This window comes from Lissotriton helveticus, chromosome 9 (assembly GCF_964261635.1).
Source record: "Lissotriton helveticus chromosome 9, aLisHel1.1, whole genome shotgun sequence".
In the NCBI taxonomy this organism is placed as follows: domain Eukaryota; kingdom Metazoa; phylum Chordata; class Amphibia; order Caudata; family Salamandridae; genus Lissotriton; species Lissotriton helveticus.
In genome coordinates, this window is record NC_136070.1 from 11,659,418 (window position 1) to 11,686,827 (window position 27,410).

Here is a 27,410-nt window from a genome sequence, read left to right on the forward strand (position 1 = left end):
AAGCATAACTCAAGAGTCCATGGGCTCAGAAGTCACATCTGAGACACAGAGTGAGGCATCGTCCATCACAGAACCCACTGGAGCAGACAAGACTGGTACCTGTCGCACCTAGCGATCACAAAAGCATAACTCAAGAGTCCATGGGCTCAGAAGTCACGTAAGAGGCACAGAGTGGAGCATCGTCCATAACAGAACCCACCCGAGCAGTCAAGACTGGTACCTGTCGCACCTAGCGATCACAAAAGCATAACTCAAGAGTCCATGGGCTCAAAAGTCACGTAAGAGGCACAGAGTGGAGCATCGTCCATCATAGAACCCACTGGAGCAGGCAAGACTGGTACCTGTCGCACCTAGCGATCACAAAAGCATAACTCAAGAGTCCATGGGCTCAGAAGTCACGTAAGAGGCACAGAGTGGAGCATCGTCCATCACAGAACCCACCCGAGCAGGCAAGACTGGTACCTGTCGCACCTAGCGATCACAAAAGCATAACTCAAGAGTCCATGGGCTCAGAAGTCACGTAAGAGGCACAGAGTGGAGCATCGTCCATCACAGAACCCACCCGAGCAGTCAAGACTGGTACCTGTCGCACCTAGCGATCACAAAAGCATAACTCAAGAGTCCATGGGCTCAGAAGTCACATCTGAGACACAGAGTGGAGCATCGTCCATCACAGAACCCACCCGAGCCGTCATGACTGGTACCTGTCACACCTAGCGATCACAAAAGCATAACTCAAGAGTCGATGGGCTCAGAAGTCACATCTGAGACACAGAGTGGAGCATTGTCCATCACAGAACCCACCCGAGCAGTCAAGACTGATACCTGTCGCACCTAGCGATCACAAAAGCATAACTCAAGAGTCCATGGGCTCAGAAGTCACCTCTGAGACACAGAGTGGAGCATCGTCCATCACAGAACCCACCCGAGCAGTCAAGACTGGTACCTGTCACACCTAGCGATCACAAAAGCAAAACTCAAGAGTCCATGGGCTCAGAAGTCACATCTGAGACACAGAGTGGAGCATCGTCCATCACAGAACCCACCGGAGTAGTCAAAACTGGTACCTGTCGCACCTAGCGATCACAAAAGCATAACTCAAGAGTGCATGGGCTCAGAAGTCACATCTGAGACACAGAGTGGAGCATCGTCCATCACAGAACCCACCTGAGCAGTCAAGACTGATACCTGTCGCACCTAGCTATCACAAAAGCATAACTCAAAAGTCCATGGGCTCAGAAGTCACATCTGAGACACAGAGTGAGGCATCGTCCATCACAGAACCCACCGAGCAGTCAAGACTGGTACCTGTCGCACCTAGCGATCACAAAAGCATAACTCAAGAGTCCATGGGCTCAGAAGTCACATCTGAGACACAGAGTGGAGCATCGTCCATCACAGAACCCACCCGAGCAGTCAAGACTGATACCTGTCGCACCTAGCGATCACAAAAGCATAACTCAAGAGTCCATGGGCTCAGAAGTCACATCTGAGACACAGAGTGGAGCATCGTCCATCACAGAACCCACCCGAGCAGTCAAGACTGATACCTGTCGCACCTAGCGATCACAAAAGCATAACTCAAGAGTCCATGGGCTCAGAAGTCACATCTGAGACACAGAGTGAGGCATCGTCCATCACAGAACCCACTGGAGCAGGCAAGACTAGTACCTGTCGCACCTAGCGATCACAAAAGCTTAACTCAAGAGTCCATGGGCTCAGAAGTCACGTAAGAGGCACAGAGTGGAGCATCGTCCATCACAGAACCCACCCGAGTAGTCAAGACTGGTACCTGTCGCACCTAGCGATCACAAAAGCATAACTCAAGAGTCCATGGGCTCAGAAGTCACATCTGAGACACAGAGTGGAGCATCGTCCATCACAGAACCCACCCGAGCAGTCAAGACTGATACCTGTCGCACCTAGCGATCACAAAAGCATAACTCAAGAGTCCATGGGCTCAGAAGTCACATCTGAGACACAGAGTGAGGCATCGTCCATCACAGAACCCACCCGAGCAGTCAAGACTGGTACCTGTCGCACCTAGCGATCACAAAAGCATAACTCAAGAGTCCATGGGCTCAGAAGTCACGTAAGAGGCACAGAGTGGAGCATCGTCCATCACAGAACCCACCCGAGCAGTCAAGACTGGTACCTGTCGCACCTAGCGATCACAAAAGCATAACTCAAGAGTCCATGGGCTCAGAAGTCACGTAAGAGGCACAGAGTGGAGCATCGTCCATCACAGAACCCACCCGAGCAGTCAAGACTGGTACCTGTCACACCTAGCGATCACAAAAGCAAAACTCAAGAGTCCATGGGCTCAGAAGTCACATCTGAGACACAAAGTGGAGTATCGTCCATCACAGAACCCACCCGAGCAGTCAAGACTGGTACCTGTCTCACCTAGCGATCACAAAAGCAAAACTCAAGAGTCCATGGGCTCAGAAGTCACATCTGAGACACAGAGTGGAGCATCGTCCATCACAGAACCCACCGGAGTAGTCAAAACTGGTACCTGTCGCACCTAGCGATCACAAAAGCATAACTCAAGAGTGCATGGGCTCAGAAGTCACATCTGAGACACGGAGTGGAGCATCGTCCATCACAGAACCCACCCGAGCAGTCAAGACTGATACCTGTCGCACCTAGCGATCAAAAAAGCATAACTCAAGAGTCCATGGGCTCAGAAGTCACATCTGAGACACAGAGTGGAGCATCGTCCATCACAGAACCCACCCGAGCAGTCAAGACTGGTACCTGTCACACCTAGCGATCACAAAAGCAAAACTCAAGAGTCCATGGGCTCAGAAGTCACATCTGAGACACAGAGTGGAGCATCGTCCATCACAGAACCCACCGGAGTAGTCAAAACTGGTACCTGTCGCACCTAGCGATCACAAAAGCATAACTCAAGAGTGCATGGGCTCAGAAGTCACATCTGAGACACAGAGTGGAGCATCGTCCATCACAGAACCCACCCGAGCAGTCAAGACTGATACCTGTCGCACCTAGCGATCACAAAAGCATAACTCAAGAGTCCATGGGCTCAGAAGTCACATCTGAGACACAGAGTGAGGCATCGTCCATCACAGAACCCACTGGAGCAGGCAAGACTAGTACCTGTCGCACTTAGCGATCACAAAAGCATAACACAAGAGTCCATGGGCTCAGAAGTCACATTTGAGACACAGAGTGGAGCATCGTCCATCACAGAACCCACCCGAGCAGTCAAGACTGATACCTGTCGCACCTAGCGATCACAAAAGCATAACTCAAGATTCCATGGGCTCAGAAGTCACATCTGAGACACAGAGTGAGGCATCGTCCATCACAGAACCCACTGGAGCAGACAAGACTGGTACCTGTCGCACCTAGCGATCACAAAAGCATAACTCAAGAGTCCATGGGCTCAGAAGTCACGTAAGAGGCACAGAGTGGAGCATCGTCCATCACAGAACCCACCCGAGCAGTCAAGACTGGTACATGTCGCACCTAGCGATCACAAAAGCATAACTCAAGTGTCCATGGGCTCAGAAGTCACGTAAGAGGCACAGAGTGGAGCATCGTCCATCACAGAACCCACCCGAGCAGTCAAGACTGGTACCTGTCAAACCTAGCGATCACAAAAGCAAAACTCAAGAGTCCATGGGCTCAGAAGTCACATCTGAGACACAGAGTGGAGCATCGTCCATCACAGAACCCACCGGAGTAGTCAAAACAGGTACCTGTCGCACCTAGCGATCACAAAAGCATAACTCAAGAGTGCATGGGCTCAGAAGTCACATCTGAGACACAGAGTGGAGCATCGTCCATCACAGAACCCACCCGAGCAGTCAAGACTGGTACCTGTCGCACCTAGCGATCACAAAAGCAAAACTCAAGAGTCCATGGGCTCAGAAGTCACATCTGAGACACAGAGTGGAGCATCGTCCATCACAGAACCCACCGGAGTAGTCAAAACTGGTACCTGTCGCACCTAGCGATCACAAAAGCATAACTCAAGAGTGCATGGGCTCAGAAGTCACATCTGAGACACAGAGTGAGGCATCGTCCATCACAGAACCCACTGGAGCAGACAAGACTGGTACCTGTCGCACCTAGCGATCACAAAAGCATAACTCAAGAGTCCATGGGCTCAGAAGTCACGTAAGAGGCACAGAGTGGAGCATCGTCCATCACAGAACCCACCCGAGCAGTCAAGACTGGTACCTGTCGCACCTAGCGATCACAAAAGCATAACTCAAGAGTCCATGGGCTCAGAAGTCACGTAAGAGGCACAGAGTGGAGCATCGTCCATCACAGAACCCACCCGAGCAGTCAAGACTGGTACCTGTCACACCTAGCGATCACAAAAGCAAAACTCAAGAGTCCATGGGCTCAGAAGTCACATCTGAGACACAAAGTGGAGTATCGTCCATCACAGAACCCACCGGAGTAGTCAAAACTGGTACCTGTCGCACCTAGCGATCACAAAAGCATAACTCAAGAGTGCATGGGCTCAGAAGTCACATCTGAGACACAGAGTGGAGCATCGTCCATCACAGAACCCACCCGAGCAGTCAAGACTGGTACCTGTCTCACCTAGCGATCACAAAAGCAAAACTCAAGAGTCCATGGGCTCAGAAGTCACATCTGAGACACAGAGTGGAGCATCGTCCATCACAGAACCCACCGGAGTAGTCAAAACTGGTACCTGTCGCACCTAGCGATCACAAAAGCATAACTCAAGAGTGCATGGGCTCAGAAGTCACATCTGAGACACGGAGTGGAGCATCGTCCATCACAGAACCCACCCGAGCAGTCAAGACTGATACCTGTCGCACCTAGCGATCAAAAAAGCATAACTCAAGAGTCCATGGGCTCAGAAGTCACATCTGAGACACAGAGTGGAGCATCGTCCATCACAGAACCCACCCGAGCAGTCAAGACTGGTACCTGTCACACCTAGCGATCACAAAAGCAAAACTCAAGAGTCCATGGGCTCAGAAGTCACATCTGAGACACAGAGTGGAGCATCGTCCATCACAGAACCCACCGGAGTAGTCAAAACTGGTACCTGTCGCACCTAGCGATCACAAAAGCATAACTCAAGAGTGCATGGGCTCAGAAGTCACATCTGAGACACAGAGTGGAGCATCGTCCATCACAGAACCCACCCGAGCAGTCAAGACTGATACCTGTCGCACCTAGCGATCACAAAAGCATAACTCAAGAGTCCATGGGCTCAGAAGTCACATCTGAGACACAGAGTGAGGCATCGTCCATCACAGAACCCACTGGAGCAGGCAAGACTAGTACCTGTCGCACTTAGCGATCACAAAAGCATAACACAAGAGTCCATGCGCTCAGAAGTCACATTTGAGACACAGAGTGGAGCATCGTCCATCACAGAACCCACCCGAGCAGTCAAGACTGATACCTGTCGCACCTAGCGATCACAAAAGCATAACTCAAGAGTCCATGGGCTCAGAAGTCACATCTGAGACACAGAGTGAGGCATCGTCCATCACAGAACCCACTGGAGCAGACAAGACTGGTACCTGTCGCACCTAGCGATCACAAAAGCATAACTCAAGAGTCCATGGGCTCAGAAGTCACGTAAGAGGCACAGAGTGGAGCATCGTCCATCACAGAACCCACCCGAGCAGTCAAGACTGGTACATGTCGCACCTAGCGATCACAAAAGCATAACTCAAGTGTCCATGGGCTCAGAAGTCACGTAAGAGGCACAGAGTGGAGCATCGTCCATCACAGAACCCACCCGAGCAGTCAAGACTGGTACCTGTCAAACCTAGCGATCACAAAAGCAAAACTCAAGAGTCCATGGGCTCAGAAGTCACATCTGAGACACAGAGTGGAGCATCGTCCATCACAGAACCCACCGGAGTAGTCAAAACAGGTACCTGTCGCACCTAGCGATCACAAAAGCATAACTCAAGAGTGCATGGGCTCAGAAGTCACATCTGAGACACAGAGTGGAGCATCGTCCATCACAGAACCCACCCGAGCAGTCAAGACTGGTACCTGTCGCACCTAGCGATCACAAAAGCAAAACTCAAGAGTCCATGGGCTCAGAAGTCACATCTGAGACACAGAGTGGAGCATCGTCCATCACAGAACCCACCGGAGTAGTCAAAACTGGTACCTGTCGCACCTAGCGATCACAAAAGCATAACTCAAGAGTGCATGGGCTCAGAAGTCACATCTGAGACACAGAGTGGAGCATCGTCCATCACAGAACCCACCCGAGCAGTCAAGACTGGTACCTGTCGCACCTAGCGATCACAAAAGCATAACTCAAGAGTCCATGGGCTCAGAAGTCACATCTGAGACACAGAGTGGAGCATCGTCCATCACAGAACCCACCCGAGCAGTCAAGACTGATACCTGTCGCACCTAGCGATCACAAAAGCATAACTCAAGAGTCCATTGGCTCAGAAGTCACATCTGAGACATAGAGTGAGGCATCGTCCATCACAGAACCCACCCAAGCAGTCAAGACTGGTACCTGTCGCACCTAGCGATCACAAAAGCATAACTCAAGAGTCCATGGGCTCAGAAGTCACATCTGAGACACAGAGTGGAGCATCGTCCATCACAGAACCCACTGGAGCAGGCAAGACTGGTACCTGTCGCACCTAGCGATCACAAAAGCATAACTCAAGAGTCCATGGGCTCAGAAGTCACGTAAGAGGCACAGAGTGGAGCATCGTCCATCACAGAACCCACCCGAGCAGTCAAGACTGGTACCTGTCGCACCTAGCGATCACAAAAGCATAACTCAAGAGTCCATGGGCTCAGAAGTCACGTAAGAGGCACAGAGTGGAGCATCGTCCATCACAGAACCCACCCGAGCAGTCAAGACTGGTACCTGTCGCACCTAGCGATCACAAAAGCATAACTCAAGAGTCCATGGGCTCAGAAGTCACATCTGAGACACAGAGTGGAGCATCGTCCATCACAGAACCCACCCGAGCAGTCAAGACTGGTACCTGTCACACCTAGCGATCACAAAAGCATAACTCAAGAGTCCATGGGCTCGGAAGTCACATCTGAGACACAGAGTGGAGCATCGTCCATCACAGAACCCACCCGAGCAGTCAAGACTGGTACCTGTCGCACCTAGCGATCACAAAAGCATAACTCAAGAGTCCATGGGCTCAGAAGTCACATCTGAGACACAGAGTGGAGCATCGTCCATCACAGAACCCACCCGAGCAGTCAAGACTGGTACCTGTCACACCTAGCGATCACAAAAGCAAAACTCAAGAGTCCATGGGCTCAGAAGTCACATCTGAGACACAGAGTGGAGCATCGTCCATCACAGAACCCACCGGAGTAGTCAAAACTGGTACCTGTCGCACCTAGCGATCACAAAAGCATAACTCAAGAGTGCATGGGCTCAGAAGTCACATCTGAGACACAGAGTGGAGCATCGTCCATCACAGAACCCACCCGAGCAGTCAAGACTGATACCTGTCGCACCTAGCGATCACAAAAGCATAACTCAAGTGTCCATGGGCTCAGAAGTCACATCTGAGACACAGAGTGGAGCATCGTCCATCACAGAACCCACCCGAGCAGTCAAGACTGGTACCTGTCGCACCTAGCGATCACAAAAGCAAAACTCAAGAGTCCATGGGCTCAGAAGTCACATCTGAGACACAGAGTGGAGCATCGTCCATCACAGAACCCACCGGAGTAGTCAAAACTGGTACCTGTCGCACCTAGCGATCACAAAAGCATAACTCAAGAGTGCATGGGCTCAGAAGTCACATCTGAGACACAGAGTGGAGCATCGTCCATCACAGAACTCACCCGAGCAGTCAAGACTGGTACCTGTCGCACCTAGCGATCACAAAAGTATAACTCAAGAGTCCATGGGCTCAGAAATCACATCTGAGACACAGAGTGGAGCATCGTCCATCACAGAACCCACCCGAGGAGTCAAGACTGATACCTGTCGCACCTAGCGATCACAAAAGCATAACTCAAGAGTCCATTGGCTCAGAAGTCACATCTGAGACATAGAGTGAGGCATCGTCCATCACAGAACCCACCCAAGCAGTCAAGACTGGTACCTGTCGCACCTAGCGATCACAAAAGCATAACTCAAGAGTCCATGGGCTCAGAAGTCACATCTGAGACACAGAGTGGAGCATCGTCCATCACAGAACCCACTGGAGCAGGCAAGACTGGTACCTGTCGCACCTAGCGATCACAAAAGCATAACTCAAGAGTCCATGGGCTCAGAAGTCACGTAAGAGGCACAGAGTGGAGCATCGTCCATCACAGAACCCACCCGAGCAGTCAAGACTGGTACCTGTCGCACCTAGCGATCACAAAAGCATAACTGAAGAGTCCATGGGCTCAGAAGTCACGTAAGAGGCACAGAGTGGAGCATCGTCCATCACAGAACCCACCCGAGCAGTCAAGACTGGTACCTGTCGCACCTAGCGATCACAAAAGCATAACTCAAGAGTCCATGGGCTCAGAAGTCACATCTGAGACACAGAGTGAGGCATCGTCCATCACAGAACCCACCCGAGCAGTCAAGACTGGTACTTGTCGCACCTAGCGATCACAAAAGCATAACTCAAGAGTCCATGGGCTCAGAAGTCACATCTGAGACACAGAGTGGAGCATCGTCCATCACAGAACCCACCCGAGCAGTCAAGACTGATACCTGTCGCACCTAGCGATCACAAAAGCACAACTCAAGAGTCCATGGGCTCAGAAGTCACATCTGAGACACAGAGTGAGGCATCGTCCATCACAAAACCCACTGGAGCAGGCAAGACTAGTACCTGTCGCACCTAGCGATCACAAAAGCATAACTCAAGAGTCCATGGGCTCAGAAGTCACGTAAGAGGCACAGAGTGGAGCATCGTCCATCAGAGAACCCACCCGAGCAGTCAAGACTGGTACCTGTCGCACCTAGCGATCACAAAAGCATAACTCAAGAGTCCATGGGCTCAGAAGTCACATCTGAGACACAGAGTGGAGCATCGTCCATCACAGAACCCACCCGAGCAGTCAAGACTGATACCTGTCGCACCTAGCGATCACAAAAGCATAACTCAAGAGTCCATGGGCTCAGAAGTCACATCTGAGACACAGAGTGAGGCATCGTCCATCACAGAACCCACTGGAGCAGGCAAGACTGGTACCTGTCGCACCTAGCGATCACAAAAGCATAACTCAAGAGTCCATGGGCTCAGAAGTCACGTAAGAGGCACAGAGTGGAGCATCGTCCATCACAGAACCCACCCGAGCAGTCAAGACTGGTACCTGTCGCACCTAGCGATCACAAAAGCATAACTCAAGAGTCCATGGGCTCAGAAGTCACATCTGAGACACAGAGTGGAGCATCGTCCATCACAGAACCCACCCGAGCAGTCAAGACTGATACCTGTCGCACCTAGCGATCACAAAAGCATAACTCAAGAGTCCATGGGCTCAGAAGTCACATCTGAGACACAGAGTGAGGCATCGTCCATCACAGAACCCACTGGAGCAGGCAAGACTGGTACCTGTCGCACCTAGCGATCACAAAAGCATAACTCAAGAGTCCATGGGCTCAGAAGTCACGTAAGAGGCACAGAGTGGAGCATCGTCCATCACAGAACCCACCCGAGCAGTCAAGACTGGTACCTGTCGCACCTAGCGATCACAAAAGCATAACTCAAGAGTCCATGGGCTCAGAAGTCACGTAAGAGGCACAGAGTGGAGCATCGTCCATCACAGAACCCACCCGAGCAGTCAAGACTGGTACCTGTCGCACCTAGCGATCACAAAAGCATAACTCAAGAGTCCATGGGCTCAGAAGTCACATCTGAGACACAGAGTGAGGCATCGTCCATCACAGAACCCACTGGAGCAGGCAAGACTGGTACCTGTCGCACCTAGCGATCACAAAAGCATAACTCAAGAGTCCATGGGCTCAGAAGTCACGTAAGAGGCACAGAGTGGAGCATCGTCCATCACAGAACCCACCCGAGCAGTCAAGACTGGTACCTGTCGCACCTAGCGATCACAAAAGCATAACGCAAGAGTCCATGGGCTCAGAAGTCACGTAAGAGGCACAGAGTGGAGCATCGTCCATCACAGAACCCACCCGAGCAGTCAAGACTGGTACCTGTCGCACCTAGCGATCACAAAAGCATAACTCAAGAGTCCATGGGCTCAGAAGTCACATCTGAGACACAGAGTGGAGCATCGTCCATCACAGAACCCACCCGAGCAGTCAAGACTGGTACCTGTCGCACCTAGCGATCACAAAAGCATAACTCAAGAGTCCATGGGCTCAGAAGTCACATCTGAGACACAGAGTGGAGCATCGTCCATCACAGAACCCACCCGAGCAGTCAAGACTGGTACCTGTCGCACCTAGCGATCACAAAAGCATAACTCAAGAGTCCATGGGCTCAGAAGTCACGTAAGAGGCACAAAGTGAAGCATCGTCCAGCACAGAACCCACTCGAGCAGTCAAGACCTGTACCCGTATGACCTGGAATAGTCACGACTGACCGGAGCTGCCCCCCCACCCTCTTGCCCGCCAGTGCCTTGAGACCCTCACGGGTAAGTAGCACTTAACAAACACCTGATTGATTGATTGATTGATTGATTGAAGACCTGTACCTGGAGGACCCTGAACAACCACTTCATAACAAGCAAGTTACTTACCTTCGGTAACACATTATCTGGTAGAGACAATATCTAGCAGCAGGTTCTTTACCTTTAAATTGCCCTGGTGCCAGGCTGGATCCAGAAATTTTTGCATGAGCAGTATCTATGCGTGCCGTCGGGTGACTCTGTTCGGCTCCGCATAACGTCATCGGCATCATTAGCGTTGGCTATGACGTTACGATCACCTATATAGGTGCCACCCAGACATGCAGACGTCAGTTCCTTTTCACTTTTGCATGCCAGAAGCTCCATGGAGTGCACTGACTTGCGTGTGTGTCACTACTAGGGCCCTGAAAAGGTAGCAACCCTAGCATGTGGTGTAGTTCCTAGGTGTCCCCCAGGACCTGTGTGTTATGGATGTCCTAAACTGACGGCTTGGTTTCCCAACCGCCTCCGGACACCCTCACAGGATATGTCAGCCGTTAGACCAGCTAGCTCTACAGTGCCACTACCACCCCCCCTGTATTCTTCAGTGGTGTAGGTAGTCTCTGCCAGCCATGGAACATGACAACCCTGGTTCCTCAGGGATCGTGGAAAACAGTACAGTACTTTTCACTCAGACACTTCTGCTTGCTTTGGCTCAGAAAATACACAGGATGGCGTTAAGGACATTTCAGTAAGTATTTATTGGTCCAGCGACAGCCTTGTGTAAAACATATGCCCTGCAACAATCAGGAGACAGAAGCATTCAAAAGAGATTGCAAGTACCAATATAGTAAATAGTAGATACATAGCTATCATAGTGCTAAGAAGATGAACAAATACAGTTCAGATAAAAACAGTAGCACTTGCATATTCCTAAAATGCGCGTTTTAAGTAATTTGCTAAAATGTACCTATCCTAACCTGGATGTGTAGGTTTTATATGCGTATAGATACGTGTGTCTGTAGCCAAGAAACCCCTAGGGATGAATCAGCCCCCTCACCTGATGGATTAGGATGAAGGACCCCGTCTCTGCGTCGAGGATGACAACCCAAAAGGGATGTCAGACCGCTGCTTATTGGAGATTCGGCATCCAGGACCCCGTCTCAGCTTGGAAGGGTTTCTCTTCTAATTTGTAGGGGGGAGTGAGAGTCTTTTATACTAAAGTGGTCACTCCAGGGTTTTTTCTAGAATCAATATGTTTTTTAAACAACCATGGATGTTTTAAAAACAATCATAAATGTTTTGAAAACAATCACTGATGCTTTTCCAAACACATGCGATCACGCACAGCGGGGCTGTGGGCCAAGGATGAAAAACAGTGGTGAACCTTTTACAGAATAATTCTGCCGTGCCGGGGGACATGTTTATGGACGTCAGGTGCAGGGATTCAGACAGAAAAATTAAGAGCCTGGTGTTGAAGAGACAGGGGCAAGCTATTAGATAAAAGGTCACTTGTTTAGAATCGTTATAGTTGTGCGGATGGGATGATTTATGTAAAACGGAGTGTACATGACAGGGCTATCCTAAAGGACATGAAAAGCCCTATCACGAGTCTGCAAATGGGGAGGCATATGTGGGTCTGTAAGTAATCTGCAGCTAGATTTAGGGCCATATGTAGGTGGGGTAATACCGGTCGGTAACGGTGAAATTCGGTACATTTCACCGTTACTGACCGGTATGTAGGGATTTGAGATGTAGGAAGCTGCAAATAAGGAATCAGTAATTTACAGATTCGTTATTTTAAGGAATCGGTAAAATACTGATTCCTTATTTTAAGGAATCGGTAAATTACCGATTCCTAAAGCCTATGTAGGTAGCACTCAATTAGCCTTAAGGATTCGTTATTTACCACCAACTATAAGTTGGTGGTAAATACCGAATACCTTTGAAAAAGCAATTTTTTTCTTTTTTCTCAGTGTCATGTGGCAAACATACATGCCCTTAGGGCATGTATGTGCGCCACATGTGCACACATGCACGATTCAGGGGTGCAACAGGGTGTCAATGTGACACCCTGCCACCCTTGAATATGTTCCCCCTATTACCGATTCGGTGTTTACCGAATCGGTAATAGTGAATGGCTTCCCATTCATTCCTATGGGCCTCCAGGCCCATAAGAATGAATGGCAATTACCGAATCGGTAAATACCGATTCAGTAATACCGAATATTATCGAATCGGTAAAAGTTACCGAATTTTTACCTACATACTATTTACCGATTCTGAAATACCGAATCGGTAAAATTCGGTATTTAAGAATCGGTAAATAGAGATTACCTACATATGGCCCATAGTCACTACCATATAATGCGTTACTGAATGTAAGTAACTTGTTCATCTGTTAGAGACTTTTAGCTGCAGCTTCCTTACCTTTCAATAGATACCCAAGCCATACCATCCTGGTGGTGGACTGCGGGCAAATTTTCTACACTAAAAAGTCCTGCAGGACTGAACAGGCAAAATGCCAGTTCCTGTAGACTTGACTGTCCAGGCAGTAATGCTTGGCAAACGTGTGCAGAGATGTCCACGTTGCTTCTTGGCAGATATCAGAACTGGGACACCCAGAGCCAGCGCTGTGGTAGCAACTTTTTCTCAGGTGGAATGTGCTCATTTGCCCTCAGAAGGATGCTTCCTAGCCAGGGCCTGCCAGATTTTAATGCAGATAACAAAACAGCCCGAAATGGTCCATTCTGCACTGCTTGACATTCTTTAGCTCCCATGTAACCCACAAAGAGTTGCCGGTCCACTCGGAACTCTTTTGTGCGGTCACGGTAGAACAAAAATGCTCTTCTTCGGGCCAGACGGTGGAGACGCTCCTCTTCCCTTGAGGGATGCGGGGGAGCAAAAAAGGTAGGCAACGTGACTCAATGACCCAGATGGAATGGGGTCACAACCTTTGGTAGTAATGAGGCACGGGTGCGAAGCACCACCTTATACAGAAATGTCATCATGTAAAGAGGCTTGCATGACAAAGCCTGTAATACACAGACCCCGCGGGCAGATGTAATTGCCACTAGAAAGGCTGTCTTGAAGGTAAGCAACCAGAGGAGACAACTGTGCAACGGCTAAAAGGGAGCACACATTAGGGTATGCAAGAATCAAATTAAGGTCCCACTGCAGCATGATAAATGGAGTGGGTGGAAACATGTCTATAAGCCCTTTTCGAACAAGGAGGGTTAGTCCGGCAGCAACAAGAAAGAGGAGAGAGTGGAAAGACATCCCGTTAGACGGTAAGAATAAAGAGAAGAATATTAGATAGAGAAGCAAAAAGAGGATCAATCGACATTTCTGAACAATATTTTACAACTTTTTGCCAAAGGCAGGTGTATACCATCTCAGTGGAGGGCCACCATTGCATTCTTCGGGAGGAAGGTCAAAAGCCATCAACTTCCGCCGCTCAATCTCCACGCATGGAGGCACAGAGTTGACAGGTTCAGGTGGAGAACCCTCCACTGATGCTGCGATAGATGATCTTCCCAAAGGGGCAGTCTAATCGGAGGATCGATACTCATGCTCAGAAGCTCTGGATACCAGACTCTCCTTGCCCAGTCCGGAGCCACAACAATGACTTGGGCCGGTCGCTCCTGATCTCCTTCAGAACTCTAGGCAGGAGTCGTATGGGCAGAAAGGCGTTCAGAAGGCCTGACCTCTACTTGAGACGAAAAGCATCACCAAGTAATAGGTGCCTTGGAAACTCCAGCGTGCAAAACTGCTGACATTGTGCGTTCTTTTCAGAGGCGAACAGATCTAACCAAGTTCTCCCCACAGCTGAAAGAGTCCTTACGCCGCCTTCGACTGGAGACACCGTTCATGATCTAAGCGATACAAAAGGGGATGATGGACGGAGCGTTTGAGCAAATCAAACACTCACCCCCAGTCAACTGATCTGGGTTTAATCCATCACCATTCTTTAGTTCACTCAGCCACCCCAGTTCAGACATGGCTATATGCAAATCAGTCTGACCCTGTGCCTTATGGGAACAGTCCAGCCCGAACTGCCAAGCCATGTCTTCCTTGGACCGGAAACAAGCATCCTGGGACCGGTTTCGGATTCATAATCCTCATCAGCCAGGCTATCTTGAATCCAGTGGCCAAGTGAACAAGGGACTCACGTCTGAGCATACCCTGCCACACTTAGGGCGAACAAAGCAATACAAAAGGGGATGATGGACGGAGCGTTTGAGCAAATCAAACACTCACCCCCAGTCAACTGATCTGGGTTTAATCCATCACCATTCTTTAGTTCACTCAGCCACCCCAGTTCAGACATGGCTATATGCAAATCAGTCTGACCCTGTGCCTTATGAAAACAGTCCAGCCCGAACTGCCAAGCCATGTCTTCCTTGGACCGGATCTGCTAGGCATTGACAGCTGAGTTCGTCTTAGGTTATGCCTGATGTTTCTGCCATGTCCAGAGCCGCAAGGCCTCTAGACAAAGAGTCCAAAACCCCACCCCACCCTGCTTGTTGCAGTACCCCATGGCGGTGGTGTTGCCCATGAAAACTTGACTGCCTTCCGCTTTACAGAGCGAAGAAATGCTTTCAATGCCAGTCGAATCGCCCAAAGTTACAACAAATTGATGTGGAGCCTCAACCCTGCCAGAGATCAGTGTCCCCTGATCTCCACCTCTCCTAGATGGCCACCCAATCTCAGGAGTGATGCATCTGTCACTACCGTGAGATCTGGTTGGGGAAGGGAGAGGGGTCGACCTCTGACCCAATCGCGGTTCGTCAACCACCACTGCAAATCCATTGAGGTTTGCTACTAGATCTGGACGATGCTTTTGAGATTTCTCCAATGATGTGCCCACTGGAACTTTAGGTCCCACTGTAGAGCCCACATATGCCATCTGGCATGATTTACCAACAGGATGCAGGAGGGCATGAGGCCCAGCAGCCTCAGAGTCAGTCTCACAGAAATCCAGGATAGAGGCCGAAACATCACTATCATAACCTGGATATCAGGGAATTGCGGCTCAGCAGGATTAGCCCAAAACTACACTGTGTTCAGAACAGCTCCGATGAAAGGGAACGTCTGAGAAGGAGTCAAGGGTGACTTCGACATGTTTATAGAGAACTCCAGTAAATGTAGGAGGTCCACCATAGTCTGGAGGTGAGAGATGACAGCCTGAGGCAAAGGCGCCTGCATCAGCCTGTTGTTGAGATAGGGGAAGACTGAAACTGCGCAGATGAGCTGGGACCACCGCCATCACCTTGGTGAAAACCCGAGGGGCGCTAGTAAGGCCAAAGAGGAGCACAGTGAACTGAAAGTGTTCATGGCCTACCCTGAACCGCAGGTAACGCTGCGGGCAGGCACGACGGCGATGTGAAGATGTGCATCCTGCATGTCCAGCGCTACCAGCCAGTCTCCTTGGTCTAGGGCGGACAGAACCTGAGCCAAAGTGAGCATCTTAAATTTCTCATTTTTGAAAAAGAGATTGACGGTCTGAAGGTCCAAAATGGGCCTCAAACCTTTGTTCTTTTTCAATATCAGAGTAGCAACCACTGCCTACTTCTGAAATCGGAACCTTTTCTGTAGCCCCCTTGGCCAGCAGAGCTGTAACTTCTTCTCAGAGTAATACCAGATGATCCTCCGCCAGCCGTTCTTGAGTTGGCGGTAAGGGAGAAGGAAAAGAAGGAAAGGGAAGGGAATAGTCACCCTGAATGTTCTGCAAGACACATTTGTCCGATGTTATTAGCCTCGAGCAGAGGAGAGGGTGTTGAATTCTCACTTCGAGTGGAGTAACATGGATGGCAGATGACTTCTGTCTACCGTTCCGAGGTTGGACTAAACCACGTCATGTTCTCACACAACTTGGGGAGTCTGCACAGGAAGGTGGCTGGGATATGGCTGACACGGTTGAAAACCCCTTCTAATACTATGAAAGGGGCAAGAGCTAGACTGGCCACGAGGTGTACCAGAGAGGCTCAAGGATCTCGCTGTAGCACAAGATTCCTTGAAGCGATCCAAGGCCAAGTCCGCTTTCTCACCAAAAAGATGAGTCCTGTCAAAGGCATGTCCAATTAGGTTAGCGTGGACATCGCCCGAGAAGCCTGATGTTCTAAGCCAGAAATGGTGCCATAAGGCCACCGTCAACAAAACAGCTCTGCCGAGCGAGTCAGTTGTGTATAAGCCACACATGATGGTTAATTTTACCGCATCTCTCCCATCCATCACTGCCTTGGAGAGCACCCCCCGGCTCTCCACCAGGACCTGTGGCAGCACTTGTGCAACCGTTTCCCAAAGGGTGTTCGAGAAACGGCCCAATAAGCAGGCAATATTCACTGACCACGATGCCTGGCTCATAGAAGAAAACATCTTCTTTTCCAAGTGCATCCAGCCTCTTGGATACCCTATCCAGAGGAGCAGAAGTGAATGTGCTATGGGACATTGAACCCAGAACTACCAAGCTCTCAGCTGAGGAACCTTGAATCGCCTGGTGGAGGGCGATGGCGGCATACGATTATCCTGGTCACAGGAGCCTCTCCCCTAGGCTTGGGCCACGTGCCTCCGCTAGGCTTGGGCCACGTGCCTAGAAGGACATCTGTCGATGCTTCATTAAAGGACAAAAGGAGTTTGGACGAGGAATCCCCAGGCTGAAGCCCCTCAGTCAACAGAGTAATTCTGCCCTGAACTGAGGGCAGGGCCAAGCCAAGGCCCTCTGCAGCCCCCTCCTCACCACCATGGCATAAGATGCCCCTTACTCAGTAGCCACACTAGGTCCATTGTTCTACTGGACATCTAGCTGTTGTTCTGAAGGTTCCATGGACCCCTCCCAATCCTCACCCATGCCTGAAACGGTAACGACGTAAATCCTCTGGGCTCCGTCAGCGCCTGAGTTGAGTCTTCGGGTATGAGAATGGGGTAGGCACTGCTGGTGGGCGCTGGAGGCATCGACTTCAGGACTGACGTCAGGGAAGGTCATGGTGGCACGACCGGCATAGATCTGGATCCAGATCCAGAAACTGACCCAGGAAATCACAACAGTGCTGGGGTTGGAACCAAGAAATGGAGGGAGGTGAGGAGTAAAACCTGGCTCCAGCTCAACAGAAACATGCATAGAGTGTTGATGCTCCTTACCTGTCTCCTCGACGGATGACAGGCAAGGTGAAGTAGAACTCTGCTTGGACAACGACTTCTTTTTATGTCTCTTCCCCGAGTGTGAAGAAGAGGACTTGGGGCTCCTGAAGTGGTCCATCGAAACTGAACCGTATTCTCGGAGAAGTTGCGCTCGACAGAGTCGACTGCAGGGCCGAAAGAAACCTCAAAGTTTGCTCCCGCAAGGCCTTTGGCGCCATGGCCCAGCAATCTGACCATGACTTTGTGCTCGAGGCACCACAAGCAGATGAGATGGGAGGGTCGGTTATCAACATGGCGCAATGACAGGCACCACATGGCTTGAACCCTGTACGTCTAGATGACATCCTCGACACACAAGAAAAAATATTTGGCGACAAAATGTAAAAAAAAAAAGCCTATCAAAAAGAGAAAGAGGGGCAGCTCTTCTCCAGATCAGCGCTTAACTGGTGCGGAAAGAAAAGAACTGATGTCCGTGCTCCACGCTAATGACAATGACGACGTCACACAAAGCCGAATGGTGCCAGTCGATGGTGCACAGGGGTACTGCTCACACAAGAGTTTCCGAATCCAGCCTGACGCCTGGAAAATTCAAAGGTAAGAAATCTGCAGCTAGAAGTCGGTATCAGGTTCAAAACTCAATAGACATAGAAGTCACAATTGAGTCAAAAATTGTCCAGCACAGTACACACCTCCCACCTCCCCCTGCGAGCAGTCAACACCAGTACCTGGAATTGCTTGGGATTCACTGCCAGGGCACGGTTGAAATCCTGGATGGCCTTGGATTGGTTCAAGCGCATCCTGCACACGCCTCGATGGTAAAAAGCAGCAGTATAGCCTGGATCCGCCTTGATTGCAGTGTTGAAGGCGTCGAGGGCCTGAGGGAAGCCACAGTTTTAAGAAAAAAAATGGTGAACAACAGGAGCAAAAAGGACAGAAAATACAATATACTCCCCTGTTGGAAATGGGATCCCCGGCTGGCCAGGGCTTTCGCCAAAGTCAGTCAGAGACCACCACACCCAAGTCAGGGCAAGGGAGTTACACGCCAAGATAACCCCTACTCACCCTCTAGGTAACGTGGCGCGAGCAGCAAGGCTAAACTTGGAGGCGATGTAGGCTAAGTATTTGCGCACGCACCCCAGCAACAACAACCAAAGGCCCACCACAAAGGAAACTCCACACAAGGTTATATAAAAATAGCCTTTGTATTACACCAAAACACATTAGATAAAACACACACTTTACAATGTGCCAGGGGCACGGGCAGAATTTACAGGGGGATATTTACAAGACAGGGCCATCTGGACCACTGTCAGGAATCAGAAGTAGCACTTTCAGAAAGTAAAATTACTTTAGCACAAAATAGCACACAATATAACAATAGAGCGCACAACCAGTAATTACTGGTAACCAGGATCTCACTAGCACCACCTGTACTAGGGAGAAAACAACCACCTATGTATTACAATACCTGTAGGGGTGTAAGAGGAAAACACATGATGCAATGCATAACATTCATTCAGAGGTGTAAGGGGGAAAACACATGATGCATCACAATACATTCAGAGGTGTAAGGCACATGACGCATAATCAATACATTCAGAGGTGCAGAACAAATACCAACTTCCCCAAACTCACCAGTCACCACCTGTGACTGTCCCGGTGTCCCAATGTCAGGGCCTAAACGTGGCAGTTGCCCCCAAAGTGCTGGGCAACTGGAGCAGGGAAAGTTAGCGCAAAGTTGGAGCCTCTCTGGGCTCAAAGAACCACCACTGTGGCACTGGTGAGCCTCTCTTAGGCTTTCTCACCAGCAAGGGGGGCTGCTGAGCCTCTCAGGGCTCCAGCAACAGAAAGGTACAGCCTCGCTGGGCTGGGGGGTCCCTCGCTCTGGGGACCCAAAGCAATAATGCTGGCCAAGAGCCTCGCAGGCTCTACGTAAAGAAATGCCCCACTGGTTGGGGCGAGCACACAGGGGGGGGGCGGGCACCGACAATATGCCCCGACGCCCCCCTCTCTCGCAAATGGCCGCCGGAGCCCTTCGTGGACTCAATCCAGAATGCCCCCCAAGAGCCCTGCAGGCTCTAAGAACAAATGCCCCCTTCTGGAGCCCTCGTGGCTCAAAGAAAGACTGCCCCTCTTTGTTGGAGTCCCACTCGGGGGACTCTAGAGACACCAATGCCCCCAAGGCGAAGCCCCACTCACCGGGACTCACGAGGCAGCTCCTCTCGGTGGCGGTCTCCTCTCCACCCGGTCCTGCTTCTGGGGGCCGGGTGCTGGTAGTGGCAGCGGGCGGGGCTCTCTTCCTCACACCGGAGCCTCGCTCCCTGAAGCACTTCTCCCTCTCTCCTGGGCTCTCCCTCGCTTTGGGAGCCCGGGGGGGGGGGAACAAGGGAAGACGCCGGCTTCTTCCTTCCTTGGCCTGAAGTCCCGCCTACAACCAGGCGAGTCGCGGGCACTTCTGGGTCGCGCTGCTGAGGGCAGCCAGTAGTAGCGCGGCCCTGGAGACGTGGAGGCGGCACTTCCGGGTCGCACAAGGCAGCGGCCCGGCAACGATTCAAATGCCCCTGGGCTGCGGCGGTGATCTTCGAGGGGCAATGCCGGGTGGGCACCGGCTCTTCAAACACAGCGCTAGGTGGCACTCGTTATGGCGGCCAGGTCCCTGGCGAGGTGGGCACTCGCCAGGGGACTTCAAAAATCGGCCAATCAAGCGGGCACACGCCGGGTGGGCACCGGCTGAAAACAACAGCGCTCCCAAGCGCTAGGGGGTCGCAATAAAGCGCGCTCAGCGCTATAAGCAAAACGAAGCGCTCCCAGGCGCTAGGGAAATCAGAAAGCGCTCCCCAGCGCTAGAAGTAATAAAAAGGTCCAGCAAAGTCCCTTCAGGGGGGGCAGGGGGCAAGGCTGGGCCCAGAGCCAGCACACTGGGTCTCCAGGCAGGGAGACACCCCAAGTGGCGGTCCTCTGGCCCAGCAGCAGCAACAACAGCCCCCTCAGGATCCTGGAACAAGAACAACTTCAGTGGGGACACAGCCCCATTTTTATACAGTGCATTCCTTTGTTCAAGGGTGTAGAGTGGGGGCGGAACCAGTCGCAGCTGGTTCTTGAGTACTCTGTTTACCTCAACCACCCTCTCTATTCACTGGCAGGGCTTGGGTCATTAGACAAACCACAGGGGGGCGGAGCCAGCATTGTGTGGGGAAAACCCAGCCCATCCAGGACACAGGTACACTCCTCCCACACATTACTCATGCAGATCTCCCACTCACCACCGGGCAGACCCATCCAGACTTCCTGGAGCCTGGCATGCCAGCCAGCTCCAGCCAATCACACGCCAGCACCCTCACAGCACATGTACAGCCATGTCTAGAAATGGCGCTTCGCTACTAGACACATACATGCTGCATACACCATCTCGCAGCATTCACTCTCACGAGTTCACACATACCAGACTCAAGCCTGTACACCCCACGCATCAGGAACTACCAGGGACACAAACATTCCCCATGCATTCCTATGGGCGGGCAGGCCTAGCTCAGCACATGCACTCAGAGTGCGCACGCACTTTCCACTGGGACACAGTGAAAGTGCGCAGAATCCCAAAATCACCATCTCCAGGTCACCATTTCAAGCAAAAAGTCTAGGGGTGAACCTGCCCTAAGGGCCAAAGTCCAACATAACCCCCTTCCAGCCAAAACGCAGGGGAGACCAATCACCACCGTGATGGACTTCCCTGCTTGGGGCGATAGAACACGGACGCGGGCCCACAACTGCAGGGACACCCTCCTGTTCTACGCCACGGTGAACCCATGGGATTCCTTCTAAACACACTGTCTGGACCAACTGGGCTACCCCACTGGTACTCCCAAGTTGTCCGCGGCCAGGACCAGGCCCTGGGCCACCCAGGTGCCACTGGTCCATGCCAATTCGCAGAGCGGGGGGTAGTAACCCCTGGCACATAGGAGCCATTTTCCACTCTTCCTGTCTGCGAGACAGGACTAGACTGCCACTGGTTCTCCAGCCTAAGGCCTACAACCTCAGGCGGACCAGGAGTCTCAGGGAAGGCTCTCCTCCCCCTACCTCTTCTCCTAGGGTTCCTCCTCCCTCTGCGAGGGGTACCCCTAGAACGCCATTTCAACCCAGGACTTATCCACTCAGGTTGCACCGGGGTCAGAGGTGGGCTCTCCCACCCTCTGCACCCCCTTCCAGAGGTCTGCCCTCTCCCACCTGGAGAAGTTCCTCTGGACGAAGAACCGGTCAGGACACTGGTTACAGTCGTCCTACCCTTCAGGTCAGGCTGATCCTGAACCTGGCCTCCCAACCTCTGGTCTAGAACCTTCGGTGGAACAATTGCCTGGCACTCCAGGACTTCTGGGGATTCACACGCAATCCCCCTGAGGCTAACAAATGTCACATCTGTTGCGTGACTGTCTGTCTGGCGCAGATCTCCCACCCTCTGTCCACCTGACAGTGCGTGACGATCCCCCAGACCAGAAGTGGTGTTACCATGGTCACTACACGGGAACCTAGCCCAACTGGGTAGTCCCTGACCCACTGGTCCTTCCACTGGGGAACTCCCCCAATCACTCCTCACTCTGGACTCCTGTACCCTCCCTACCGGAGCGGTACTGCCAGACTCTAGAACCATAGGAGCTCTGGTTACAGACGCTCCAGGTCCTCTACTCACTAGGAGATCTTCCTCAAGTGGACTAACAGGACAGCCTAGGTCCCCAACCTGGTGTTCCCTCAAGAAACCATCCAAGTCCTGAGGCAGGGCTTTGGGCGTCTGGGGAACCTCGGTCTCCCCCTCACTCCTGCTCCACTGAGCCAGGCAGTGAGCCCCTACACCCTCCTCGCTATCCTGGGACCTAGCTGGGCTACACTGAGCCTCTTCCACCACGCTGGGCTGGAAGATCCCTGAACCACTACTTTTGGAGTCACTCACCAATGACCCTAGAGAACCTCTGGCCCTTTCCCAGCGGTCGGCTTCCCTTGCCAGTAACTCTGTATCAGTAAATCCAACTTGCAACAGGTGTTGGCGCAACTCTGGCGAACAACCACTGAGCACCTGCTCTTTGACTATAAGATCAAACAAGACTTCAAAATCAGAGTCAGTGTGAACCTCTACCCAAGCCCACAGTGTTCCACAACAGTCATCCTCAAAGTCTACCCAAGACTGGTGAGACGGTTTCCTAAGGTTCCTAAACCTCAACCTATTCTCCTCCTCTGGGGAAACAGGAACCATACTCTGGGAACTGGGAATTTCTACACTGTGATTTAAATAGCTGCCACCACTGGACCCAACCCTCCCTGGGGGATCCAGACACTCAACACTGCGCGCAGGGGATAGTCTACCCTCCAGAGCTACTTTGCCTCTGGTGGCGGCCCTCTCAGCCTCCTCTATCCTGTCCTGCGCTAAGACCCTCTCGGTCTCCAGCTGTTGCTTCTTAACCTCCAGCTGTTGCCTTCTAATGCCCAGCTGTGCCATAGCCTGGGCATGCTCCAACCTGAGCTTTTCTAAAGCCAGCTGGTGCTCCCTTTCTCTCCTCCTATCTTCCAGCTCCTCTGGGGACAGGGAAAGGGATGAGGCGCTGCCTCCTAAACTGGACCCAGCAAGGGACTCCCTATCTATGGGGTCCTCACTATCTGCTGGCGTCCCTGTGCTATCATCTTCTTCCTCCTCAGACTCTTCAGGGCTCCCCTCTGACCCACCACCCTCATGGTGTGAGACCAGGGCCCTCTCCTCACTGTGCTCACGCTCCCAGTCATCCTTCTGCCATTGGATCAGGTTACCCCTAAGTTGGGACTGGGTGTCTGACTCATTCACTGCAATGTCTCTCTCTTCGCAAAACTCTCTCAGTTCATGCAAAAACAGACCCCAGACATTAAAAGCAGACTCCATCTTGGCAAGATGATCACAGACACGTGCAACACAGGGGACTGAACAATCTGAAGTAAGAGGACACAATTCCAAAACTTCAACAATCTCCTTATCAAAGAGAACTCATACTCATGCGTCCAGGAAAACACACCATTCATCCACACACACCCTCCCCTCGGATCGGTAAGGCAGTTTCTACCACCCCTGACTTCTCAACCTGACCAAAAGCGACACAGGTACCAAACTCTGGAAGCAGGGCGGGGGACAAATGTACTGAACACAATCAAATGACACTCTTCAGGAGAAGAAACAATGGAATTTCAAAAACAATCCCCTAAAATGTGGTCATCTAAAATGCAGAGTTTTGTGGTGCAGCCAGCCGCTACTAAGGTACAAGGCAAACACAAATCCTTATCCCACCGCTTGCCGCCAATGTTGGAAATGGGATCCCCGGCTGGCCAGGGCTTTCGCCAAAGTCAGTCAGAGACCACCACACCCAAGTCAGGGCAAGGGAGTTACACGCCAAGATAACCCCTACTCACCCTCTAGGTAACGTGGCGCGAGCAGCAAGGCTAAACTTGGAGGCGATGTAGGCTAAGTATTTGCGCACGCACCCCAGCAACAACAACCAAAGGCCCACCACAAAGGAAACTCCACACAAGGTTATATAAAAATAGCCTTTGTATTACACCAAAACACATTAGATAAAACACACACTTTACAATGTGCCAGGGGCACGGGCAGAATTTACAGGGGGATATTTACAAGACAGGGCCATCTGGACCACTGTCAGGAATCAGAAGTAGCACTTTCAGAAAGTAAAATTACTTTAGCACAAAATAGCACACAATATAACAATAGAGCGCACAACCAGTAATTACTGGTAACCAGGATCTCACTAGCACCACCTGTACTAGGGAGAAAACAACCACCTATGTATTACAATACCTGTAGGGGTGTTGGACTTTGGCCCTTAGGGCAGGTTCACCCCTAGACTTTTTGCTTGAAATGGTGACCTGGAGATGGTGATTTTTGGATTCTGCGCACTTTCACTGTGTCCCAGTGGAAAGTGCGTGCGCACTCTGAGTGCATGTGCTGAGCTAGGCCTGCCCGCCCATAGGAATGCATGGGGAATGTATGTGTCCCTGGTAGTTCCTGATGCGTGGGGTGTACAGGCTTGAGTCTGGTATGTGTGAACTCGTGTGAGTGAATGCTGCGCAACGGTGTATGCAGCATGTATGTGTCTAGTAGCGAAGCGCCATTTCTAGACATGGCTGTACGTGTGCTGTGAGGGTGCTGGCGTGTGATTGGCTGGAGCTGGCTGGCATGCCAGGCTCCAGGAAGTCTGGATGGGTCTGCCCGGTGGTGAGTGGGAGATTAGCATGAGTGATGTGTGGGAGGAGTGTACCTGTGTCCTGGATGGGCTGGGTTTTCCCCACACAATGCTGGCTCCGCCCCCCTGTGGTGTGTCTAATGACCCAAGCCCTGCCAGTGAATAGAGAGGGTGGTTGAGGTAAACAGAGTACTCAAGAACCAGCTGCGACTGGTTCCGCCCCCACTCTGCACCTTCAGACAAAGGAATGCACTGTATAAAAATGGGGCTGTGTCCCCACTGAAGTTGTTCTCTTCCAGGATCCTGAGGGGGCTGTTGCTGCTGCTGCTGGGCCAGAGGACCGCCACTTGGGGTGTCTCCCTGCCTGGAGACCCAGTGTGCTGGCTCTGGGCCCAGCTTTGCCCCCTTGCCTGCCCAAGGACCTCTGCTGGGCTTGTTGGCCCCTAGCGCCTGGGAGCGCTTTGGATTGCCTTTTTGGGCGCTGGAGAGCGCTTTATTGAGACCCAGCGCTTAATAGCGCTTTATTTGCCACTTTAGCGCTAGAAGCGCTTTATTTATCAGCTGAGCGCTGGGAGCGCTGTCACTGCCCCTCCGCGGCTGCCCACGCCGCTTTTGCTGATTTTGGAGTCCCCTGGCAGGTGCCCACCCTGCCCGGGACATTGCCGCTGTTTCGAATTTATAATTTACCTCGAGGGAGGCCACCCCTCGGTAAATTCATCCCCCGCCTAGAAGTGCCTGAAACGGGCCGCCGCGCTGCCCGCGACGACCCGGAAGTGCAAGGGCCCGTCGGCCAATCACAGCGCGGCCCCGGGGGAAGCGACCGGAAGTCCCGCCCCGCAGCCGCGACCTGGAAGTCAGGCAGGCCGGGGGCAGGAGAGAGGCAGGCGGAAGCTGCTGCCTGCCGGGGCTCCCGAGGACGAGGGAGAGCCCTGGAGAGAGGGAGAAGTGTGAGAAGGGAGCCCCCGAGGAGCGGGAGCTCCTGTGAAGAGCCGCCGGCCAGAGGAGACGGCGCGAGACCGGTGAGTGCCCGCCCCTCCCCTCCAGAGCGAGTCACTTGTGCCGAGAGGCCTGTGGGGCCTCAAGTGATCCCCGAGTCCACTGAGGACTCCAACGACCGGCTGAACCTTTGCTTGATGAGCCCAGAGAGGCTCGAGAGCGCGCCCTTGTGTTTAGAGCCTGCGAGGCTCAGGGGCATAGCCTGGTGTTTTGAGCCCAGAGAGGCTCTGAGGGTGCCATTCGTTTTGTGAGCCCAGGGAGGCTCAAAAGCGCCACAATTGGTTTGCGAGCCAGAGAGGCTCAGGGGCCATTTATTTCACGAGCCCAGAGAGGCTCAGGAGACAGTCAGTGGGGCAGAGCCTAGAGAGGCTCCCACGTTGGCCCCATCCTCATCTCCAGCTGCCCAGCACTTCGTGGGCAGCTGCCACGTTTAGGCCCTGACATTGGGACACATGGACAGTCACAGGTGGTGACTTGTGAGATTGGCGCAATTGTTATTGCTTACACCTCTGAATGTATTGTGATGCATCATGTGTTTTCCCCCTTACACCTCTGAATGAATGTTATGCATTGCATCATGTGTTTTCCTCTTACACCCCTACAGGTATTGTAATACATAGGTGGTTGTTTTCTCCCTAGTACAGGTGGTGCTAGTGAGATCCTGGTTACCAGTAATTACTGGTTGTGTGCTATTTTGTGCTATATTCTATGTACTAAGTACTATTTCTGAAAGTGCTACTTCTGATTCCTGACAGTGGTCCAGGTGGCCCTGTCTTGTACATATCCCCTGTAAATTCTGCCCGTGCCTCTGGCACATTGTAAAGTGTGTGTTTTATCTAATGTGTTTTGGTGTAATACAAAGGCTATTTTTTATATAACCTTGTGTGGAGTTTCCTTTGTGGTGGGCCTTTGGTTGTTGTTGCTGGGGTGCGTGCGCAAATACTTAGCCTACATCGCCTCCAAGTTTAGCCTTGCTGCTCGCGCCACGTTACCTAGAGGGTGAGTAGGGGTTATCTTGGCGTGTAACTCCCTTGCCCTGACTTGGGTGTGGTGGTCTCTGACTGACTTTGGCGAAAGCCCTGGCCAGCCGGGGATCCCATTTCCAACATTGGCGGCAAGCGGTGGGATAAGGATTTGTGTTTGCCTTGTACCTTAGTAGCGGCTGGCTGCACCACAAAACTCTGCATTTTAGATGACCACATTTTAAGGGGATTGTTTTTTTGGAAGTTTCATATTTTCTTCTCCTGAAGGTATCATTGTGCAATTGTGTCCAGTGCATTTGTTCCCCTGCCCCGCGCCCAGAGTCTGGTACCTGTGTCACTTGTGGTCAGGTTGAGAAGTCAGGGGTGGTAGAAACTGCCTTACTAGTCCGAGGGGGGGGTTGTGTGTGGATGAATGGTGTGTGGCACTAGGCAAGTGAGTGTGAGTTCTCTGGGGTAGAGAGCTTGCTGAATACCTTGTGAATTGTGTACTCCTGTGTTAGCTCAGACCCCTAGGTTCCCTGTGTGA

At 51.7% G+C, this 27,410-nt stretch overlaps 1 protein-coding gene across 3 annotated transcripts in view; it reads right to left on the reverse strand.

The window, feature by feature from the left end:
• Window positions 1-27,410, reverse strand: part of TTC6 (tetratricopeptide repeat domain 6) — a 1,585,904-nt gene that overhangs the window by 942,486 nt on the left and 616,008 nt on the right. For all 3 annotated transcript variants that reach the window (XM_078659352.1, XM_078659351.1, XM_078659353.1), the window contains exon 23: window positions 18,423-18,572. In XM_078659352.1, the coding sequence (XP_078515478.1) occupies window positions 18,423-18,572 (150 nt within the window). The remainder of the gene's footprint in view (window positions 1-18,422; window positions 18,573-27,410) is intronic.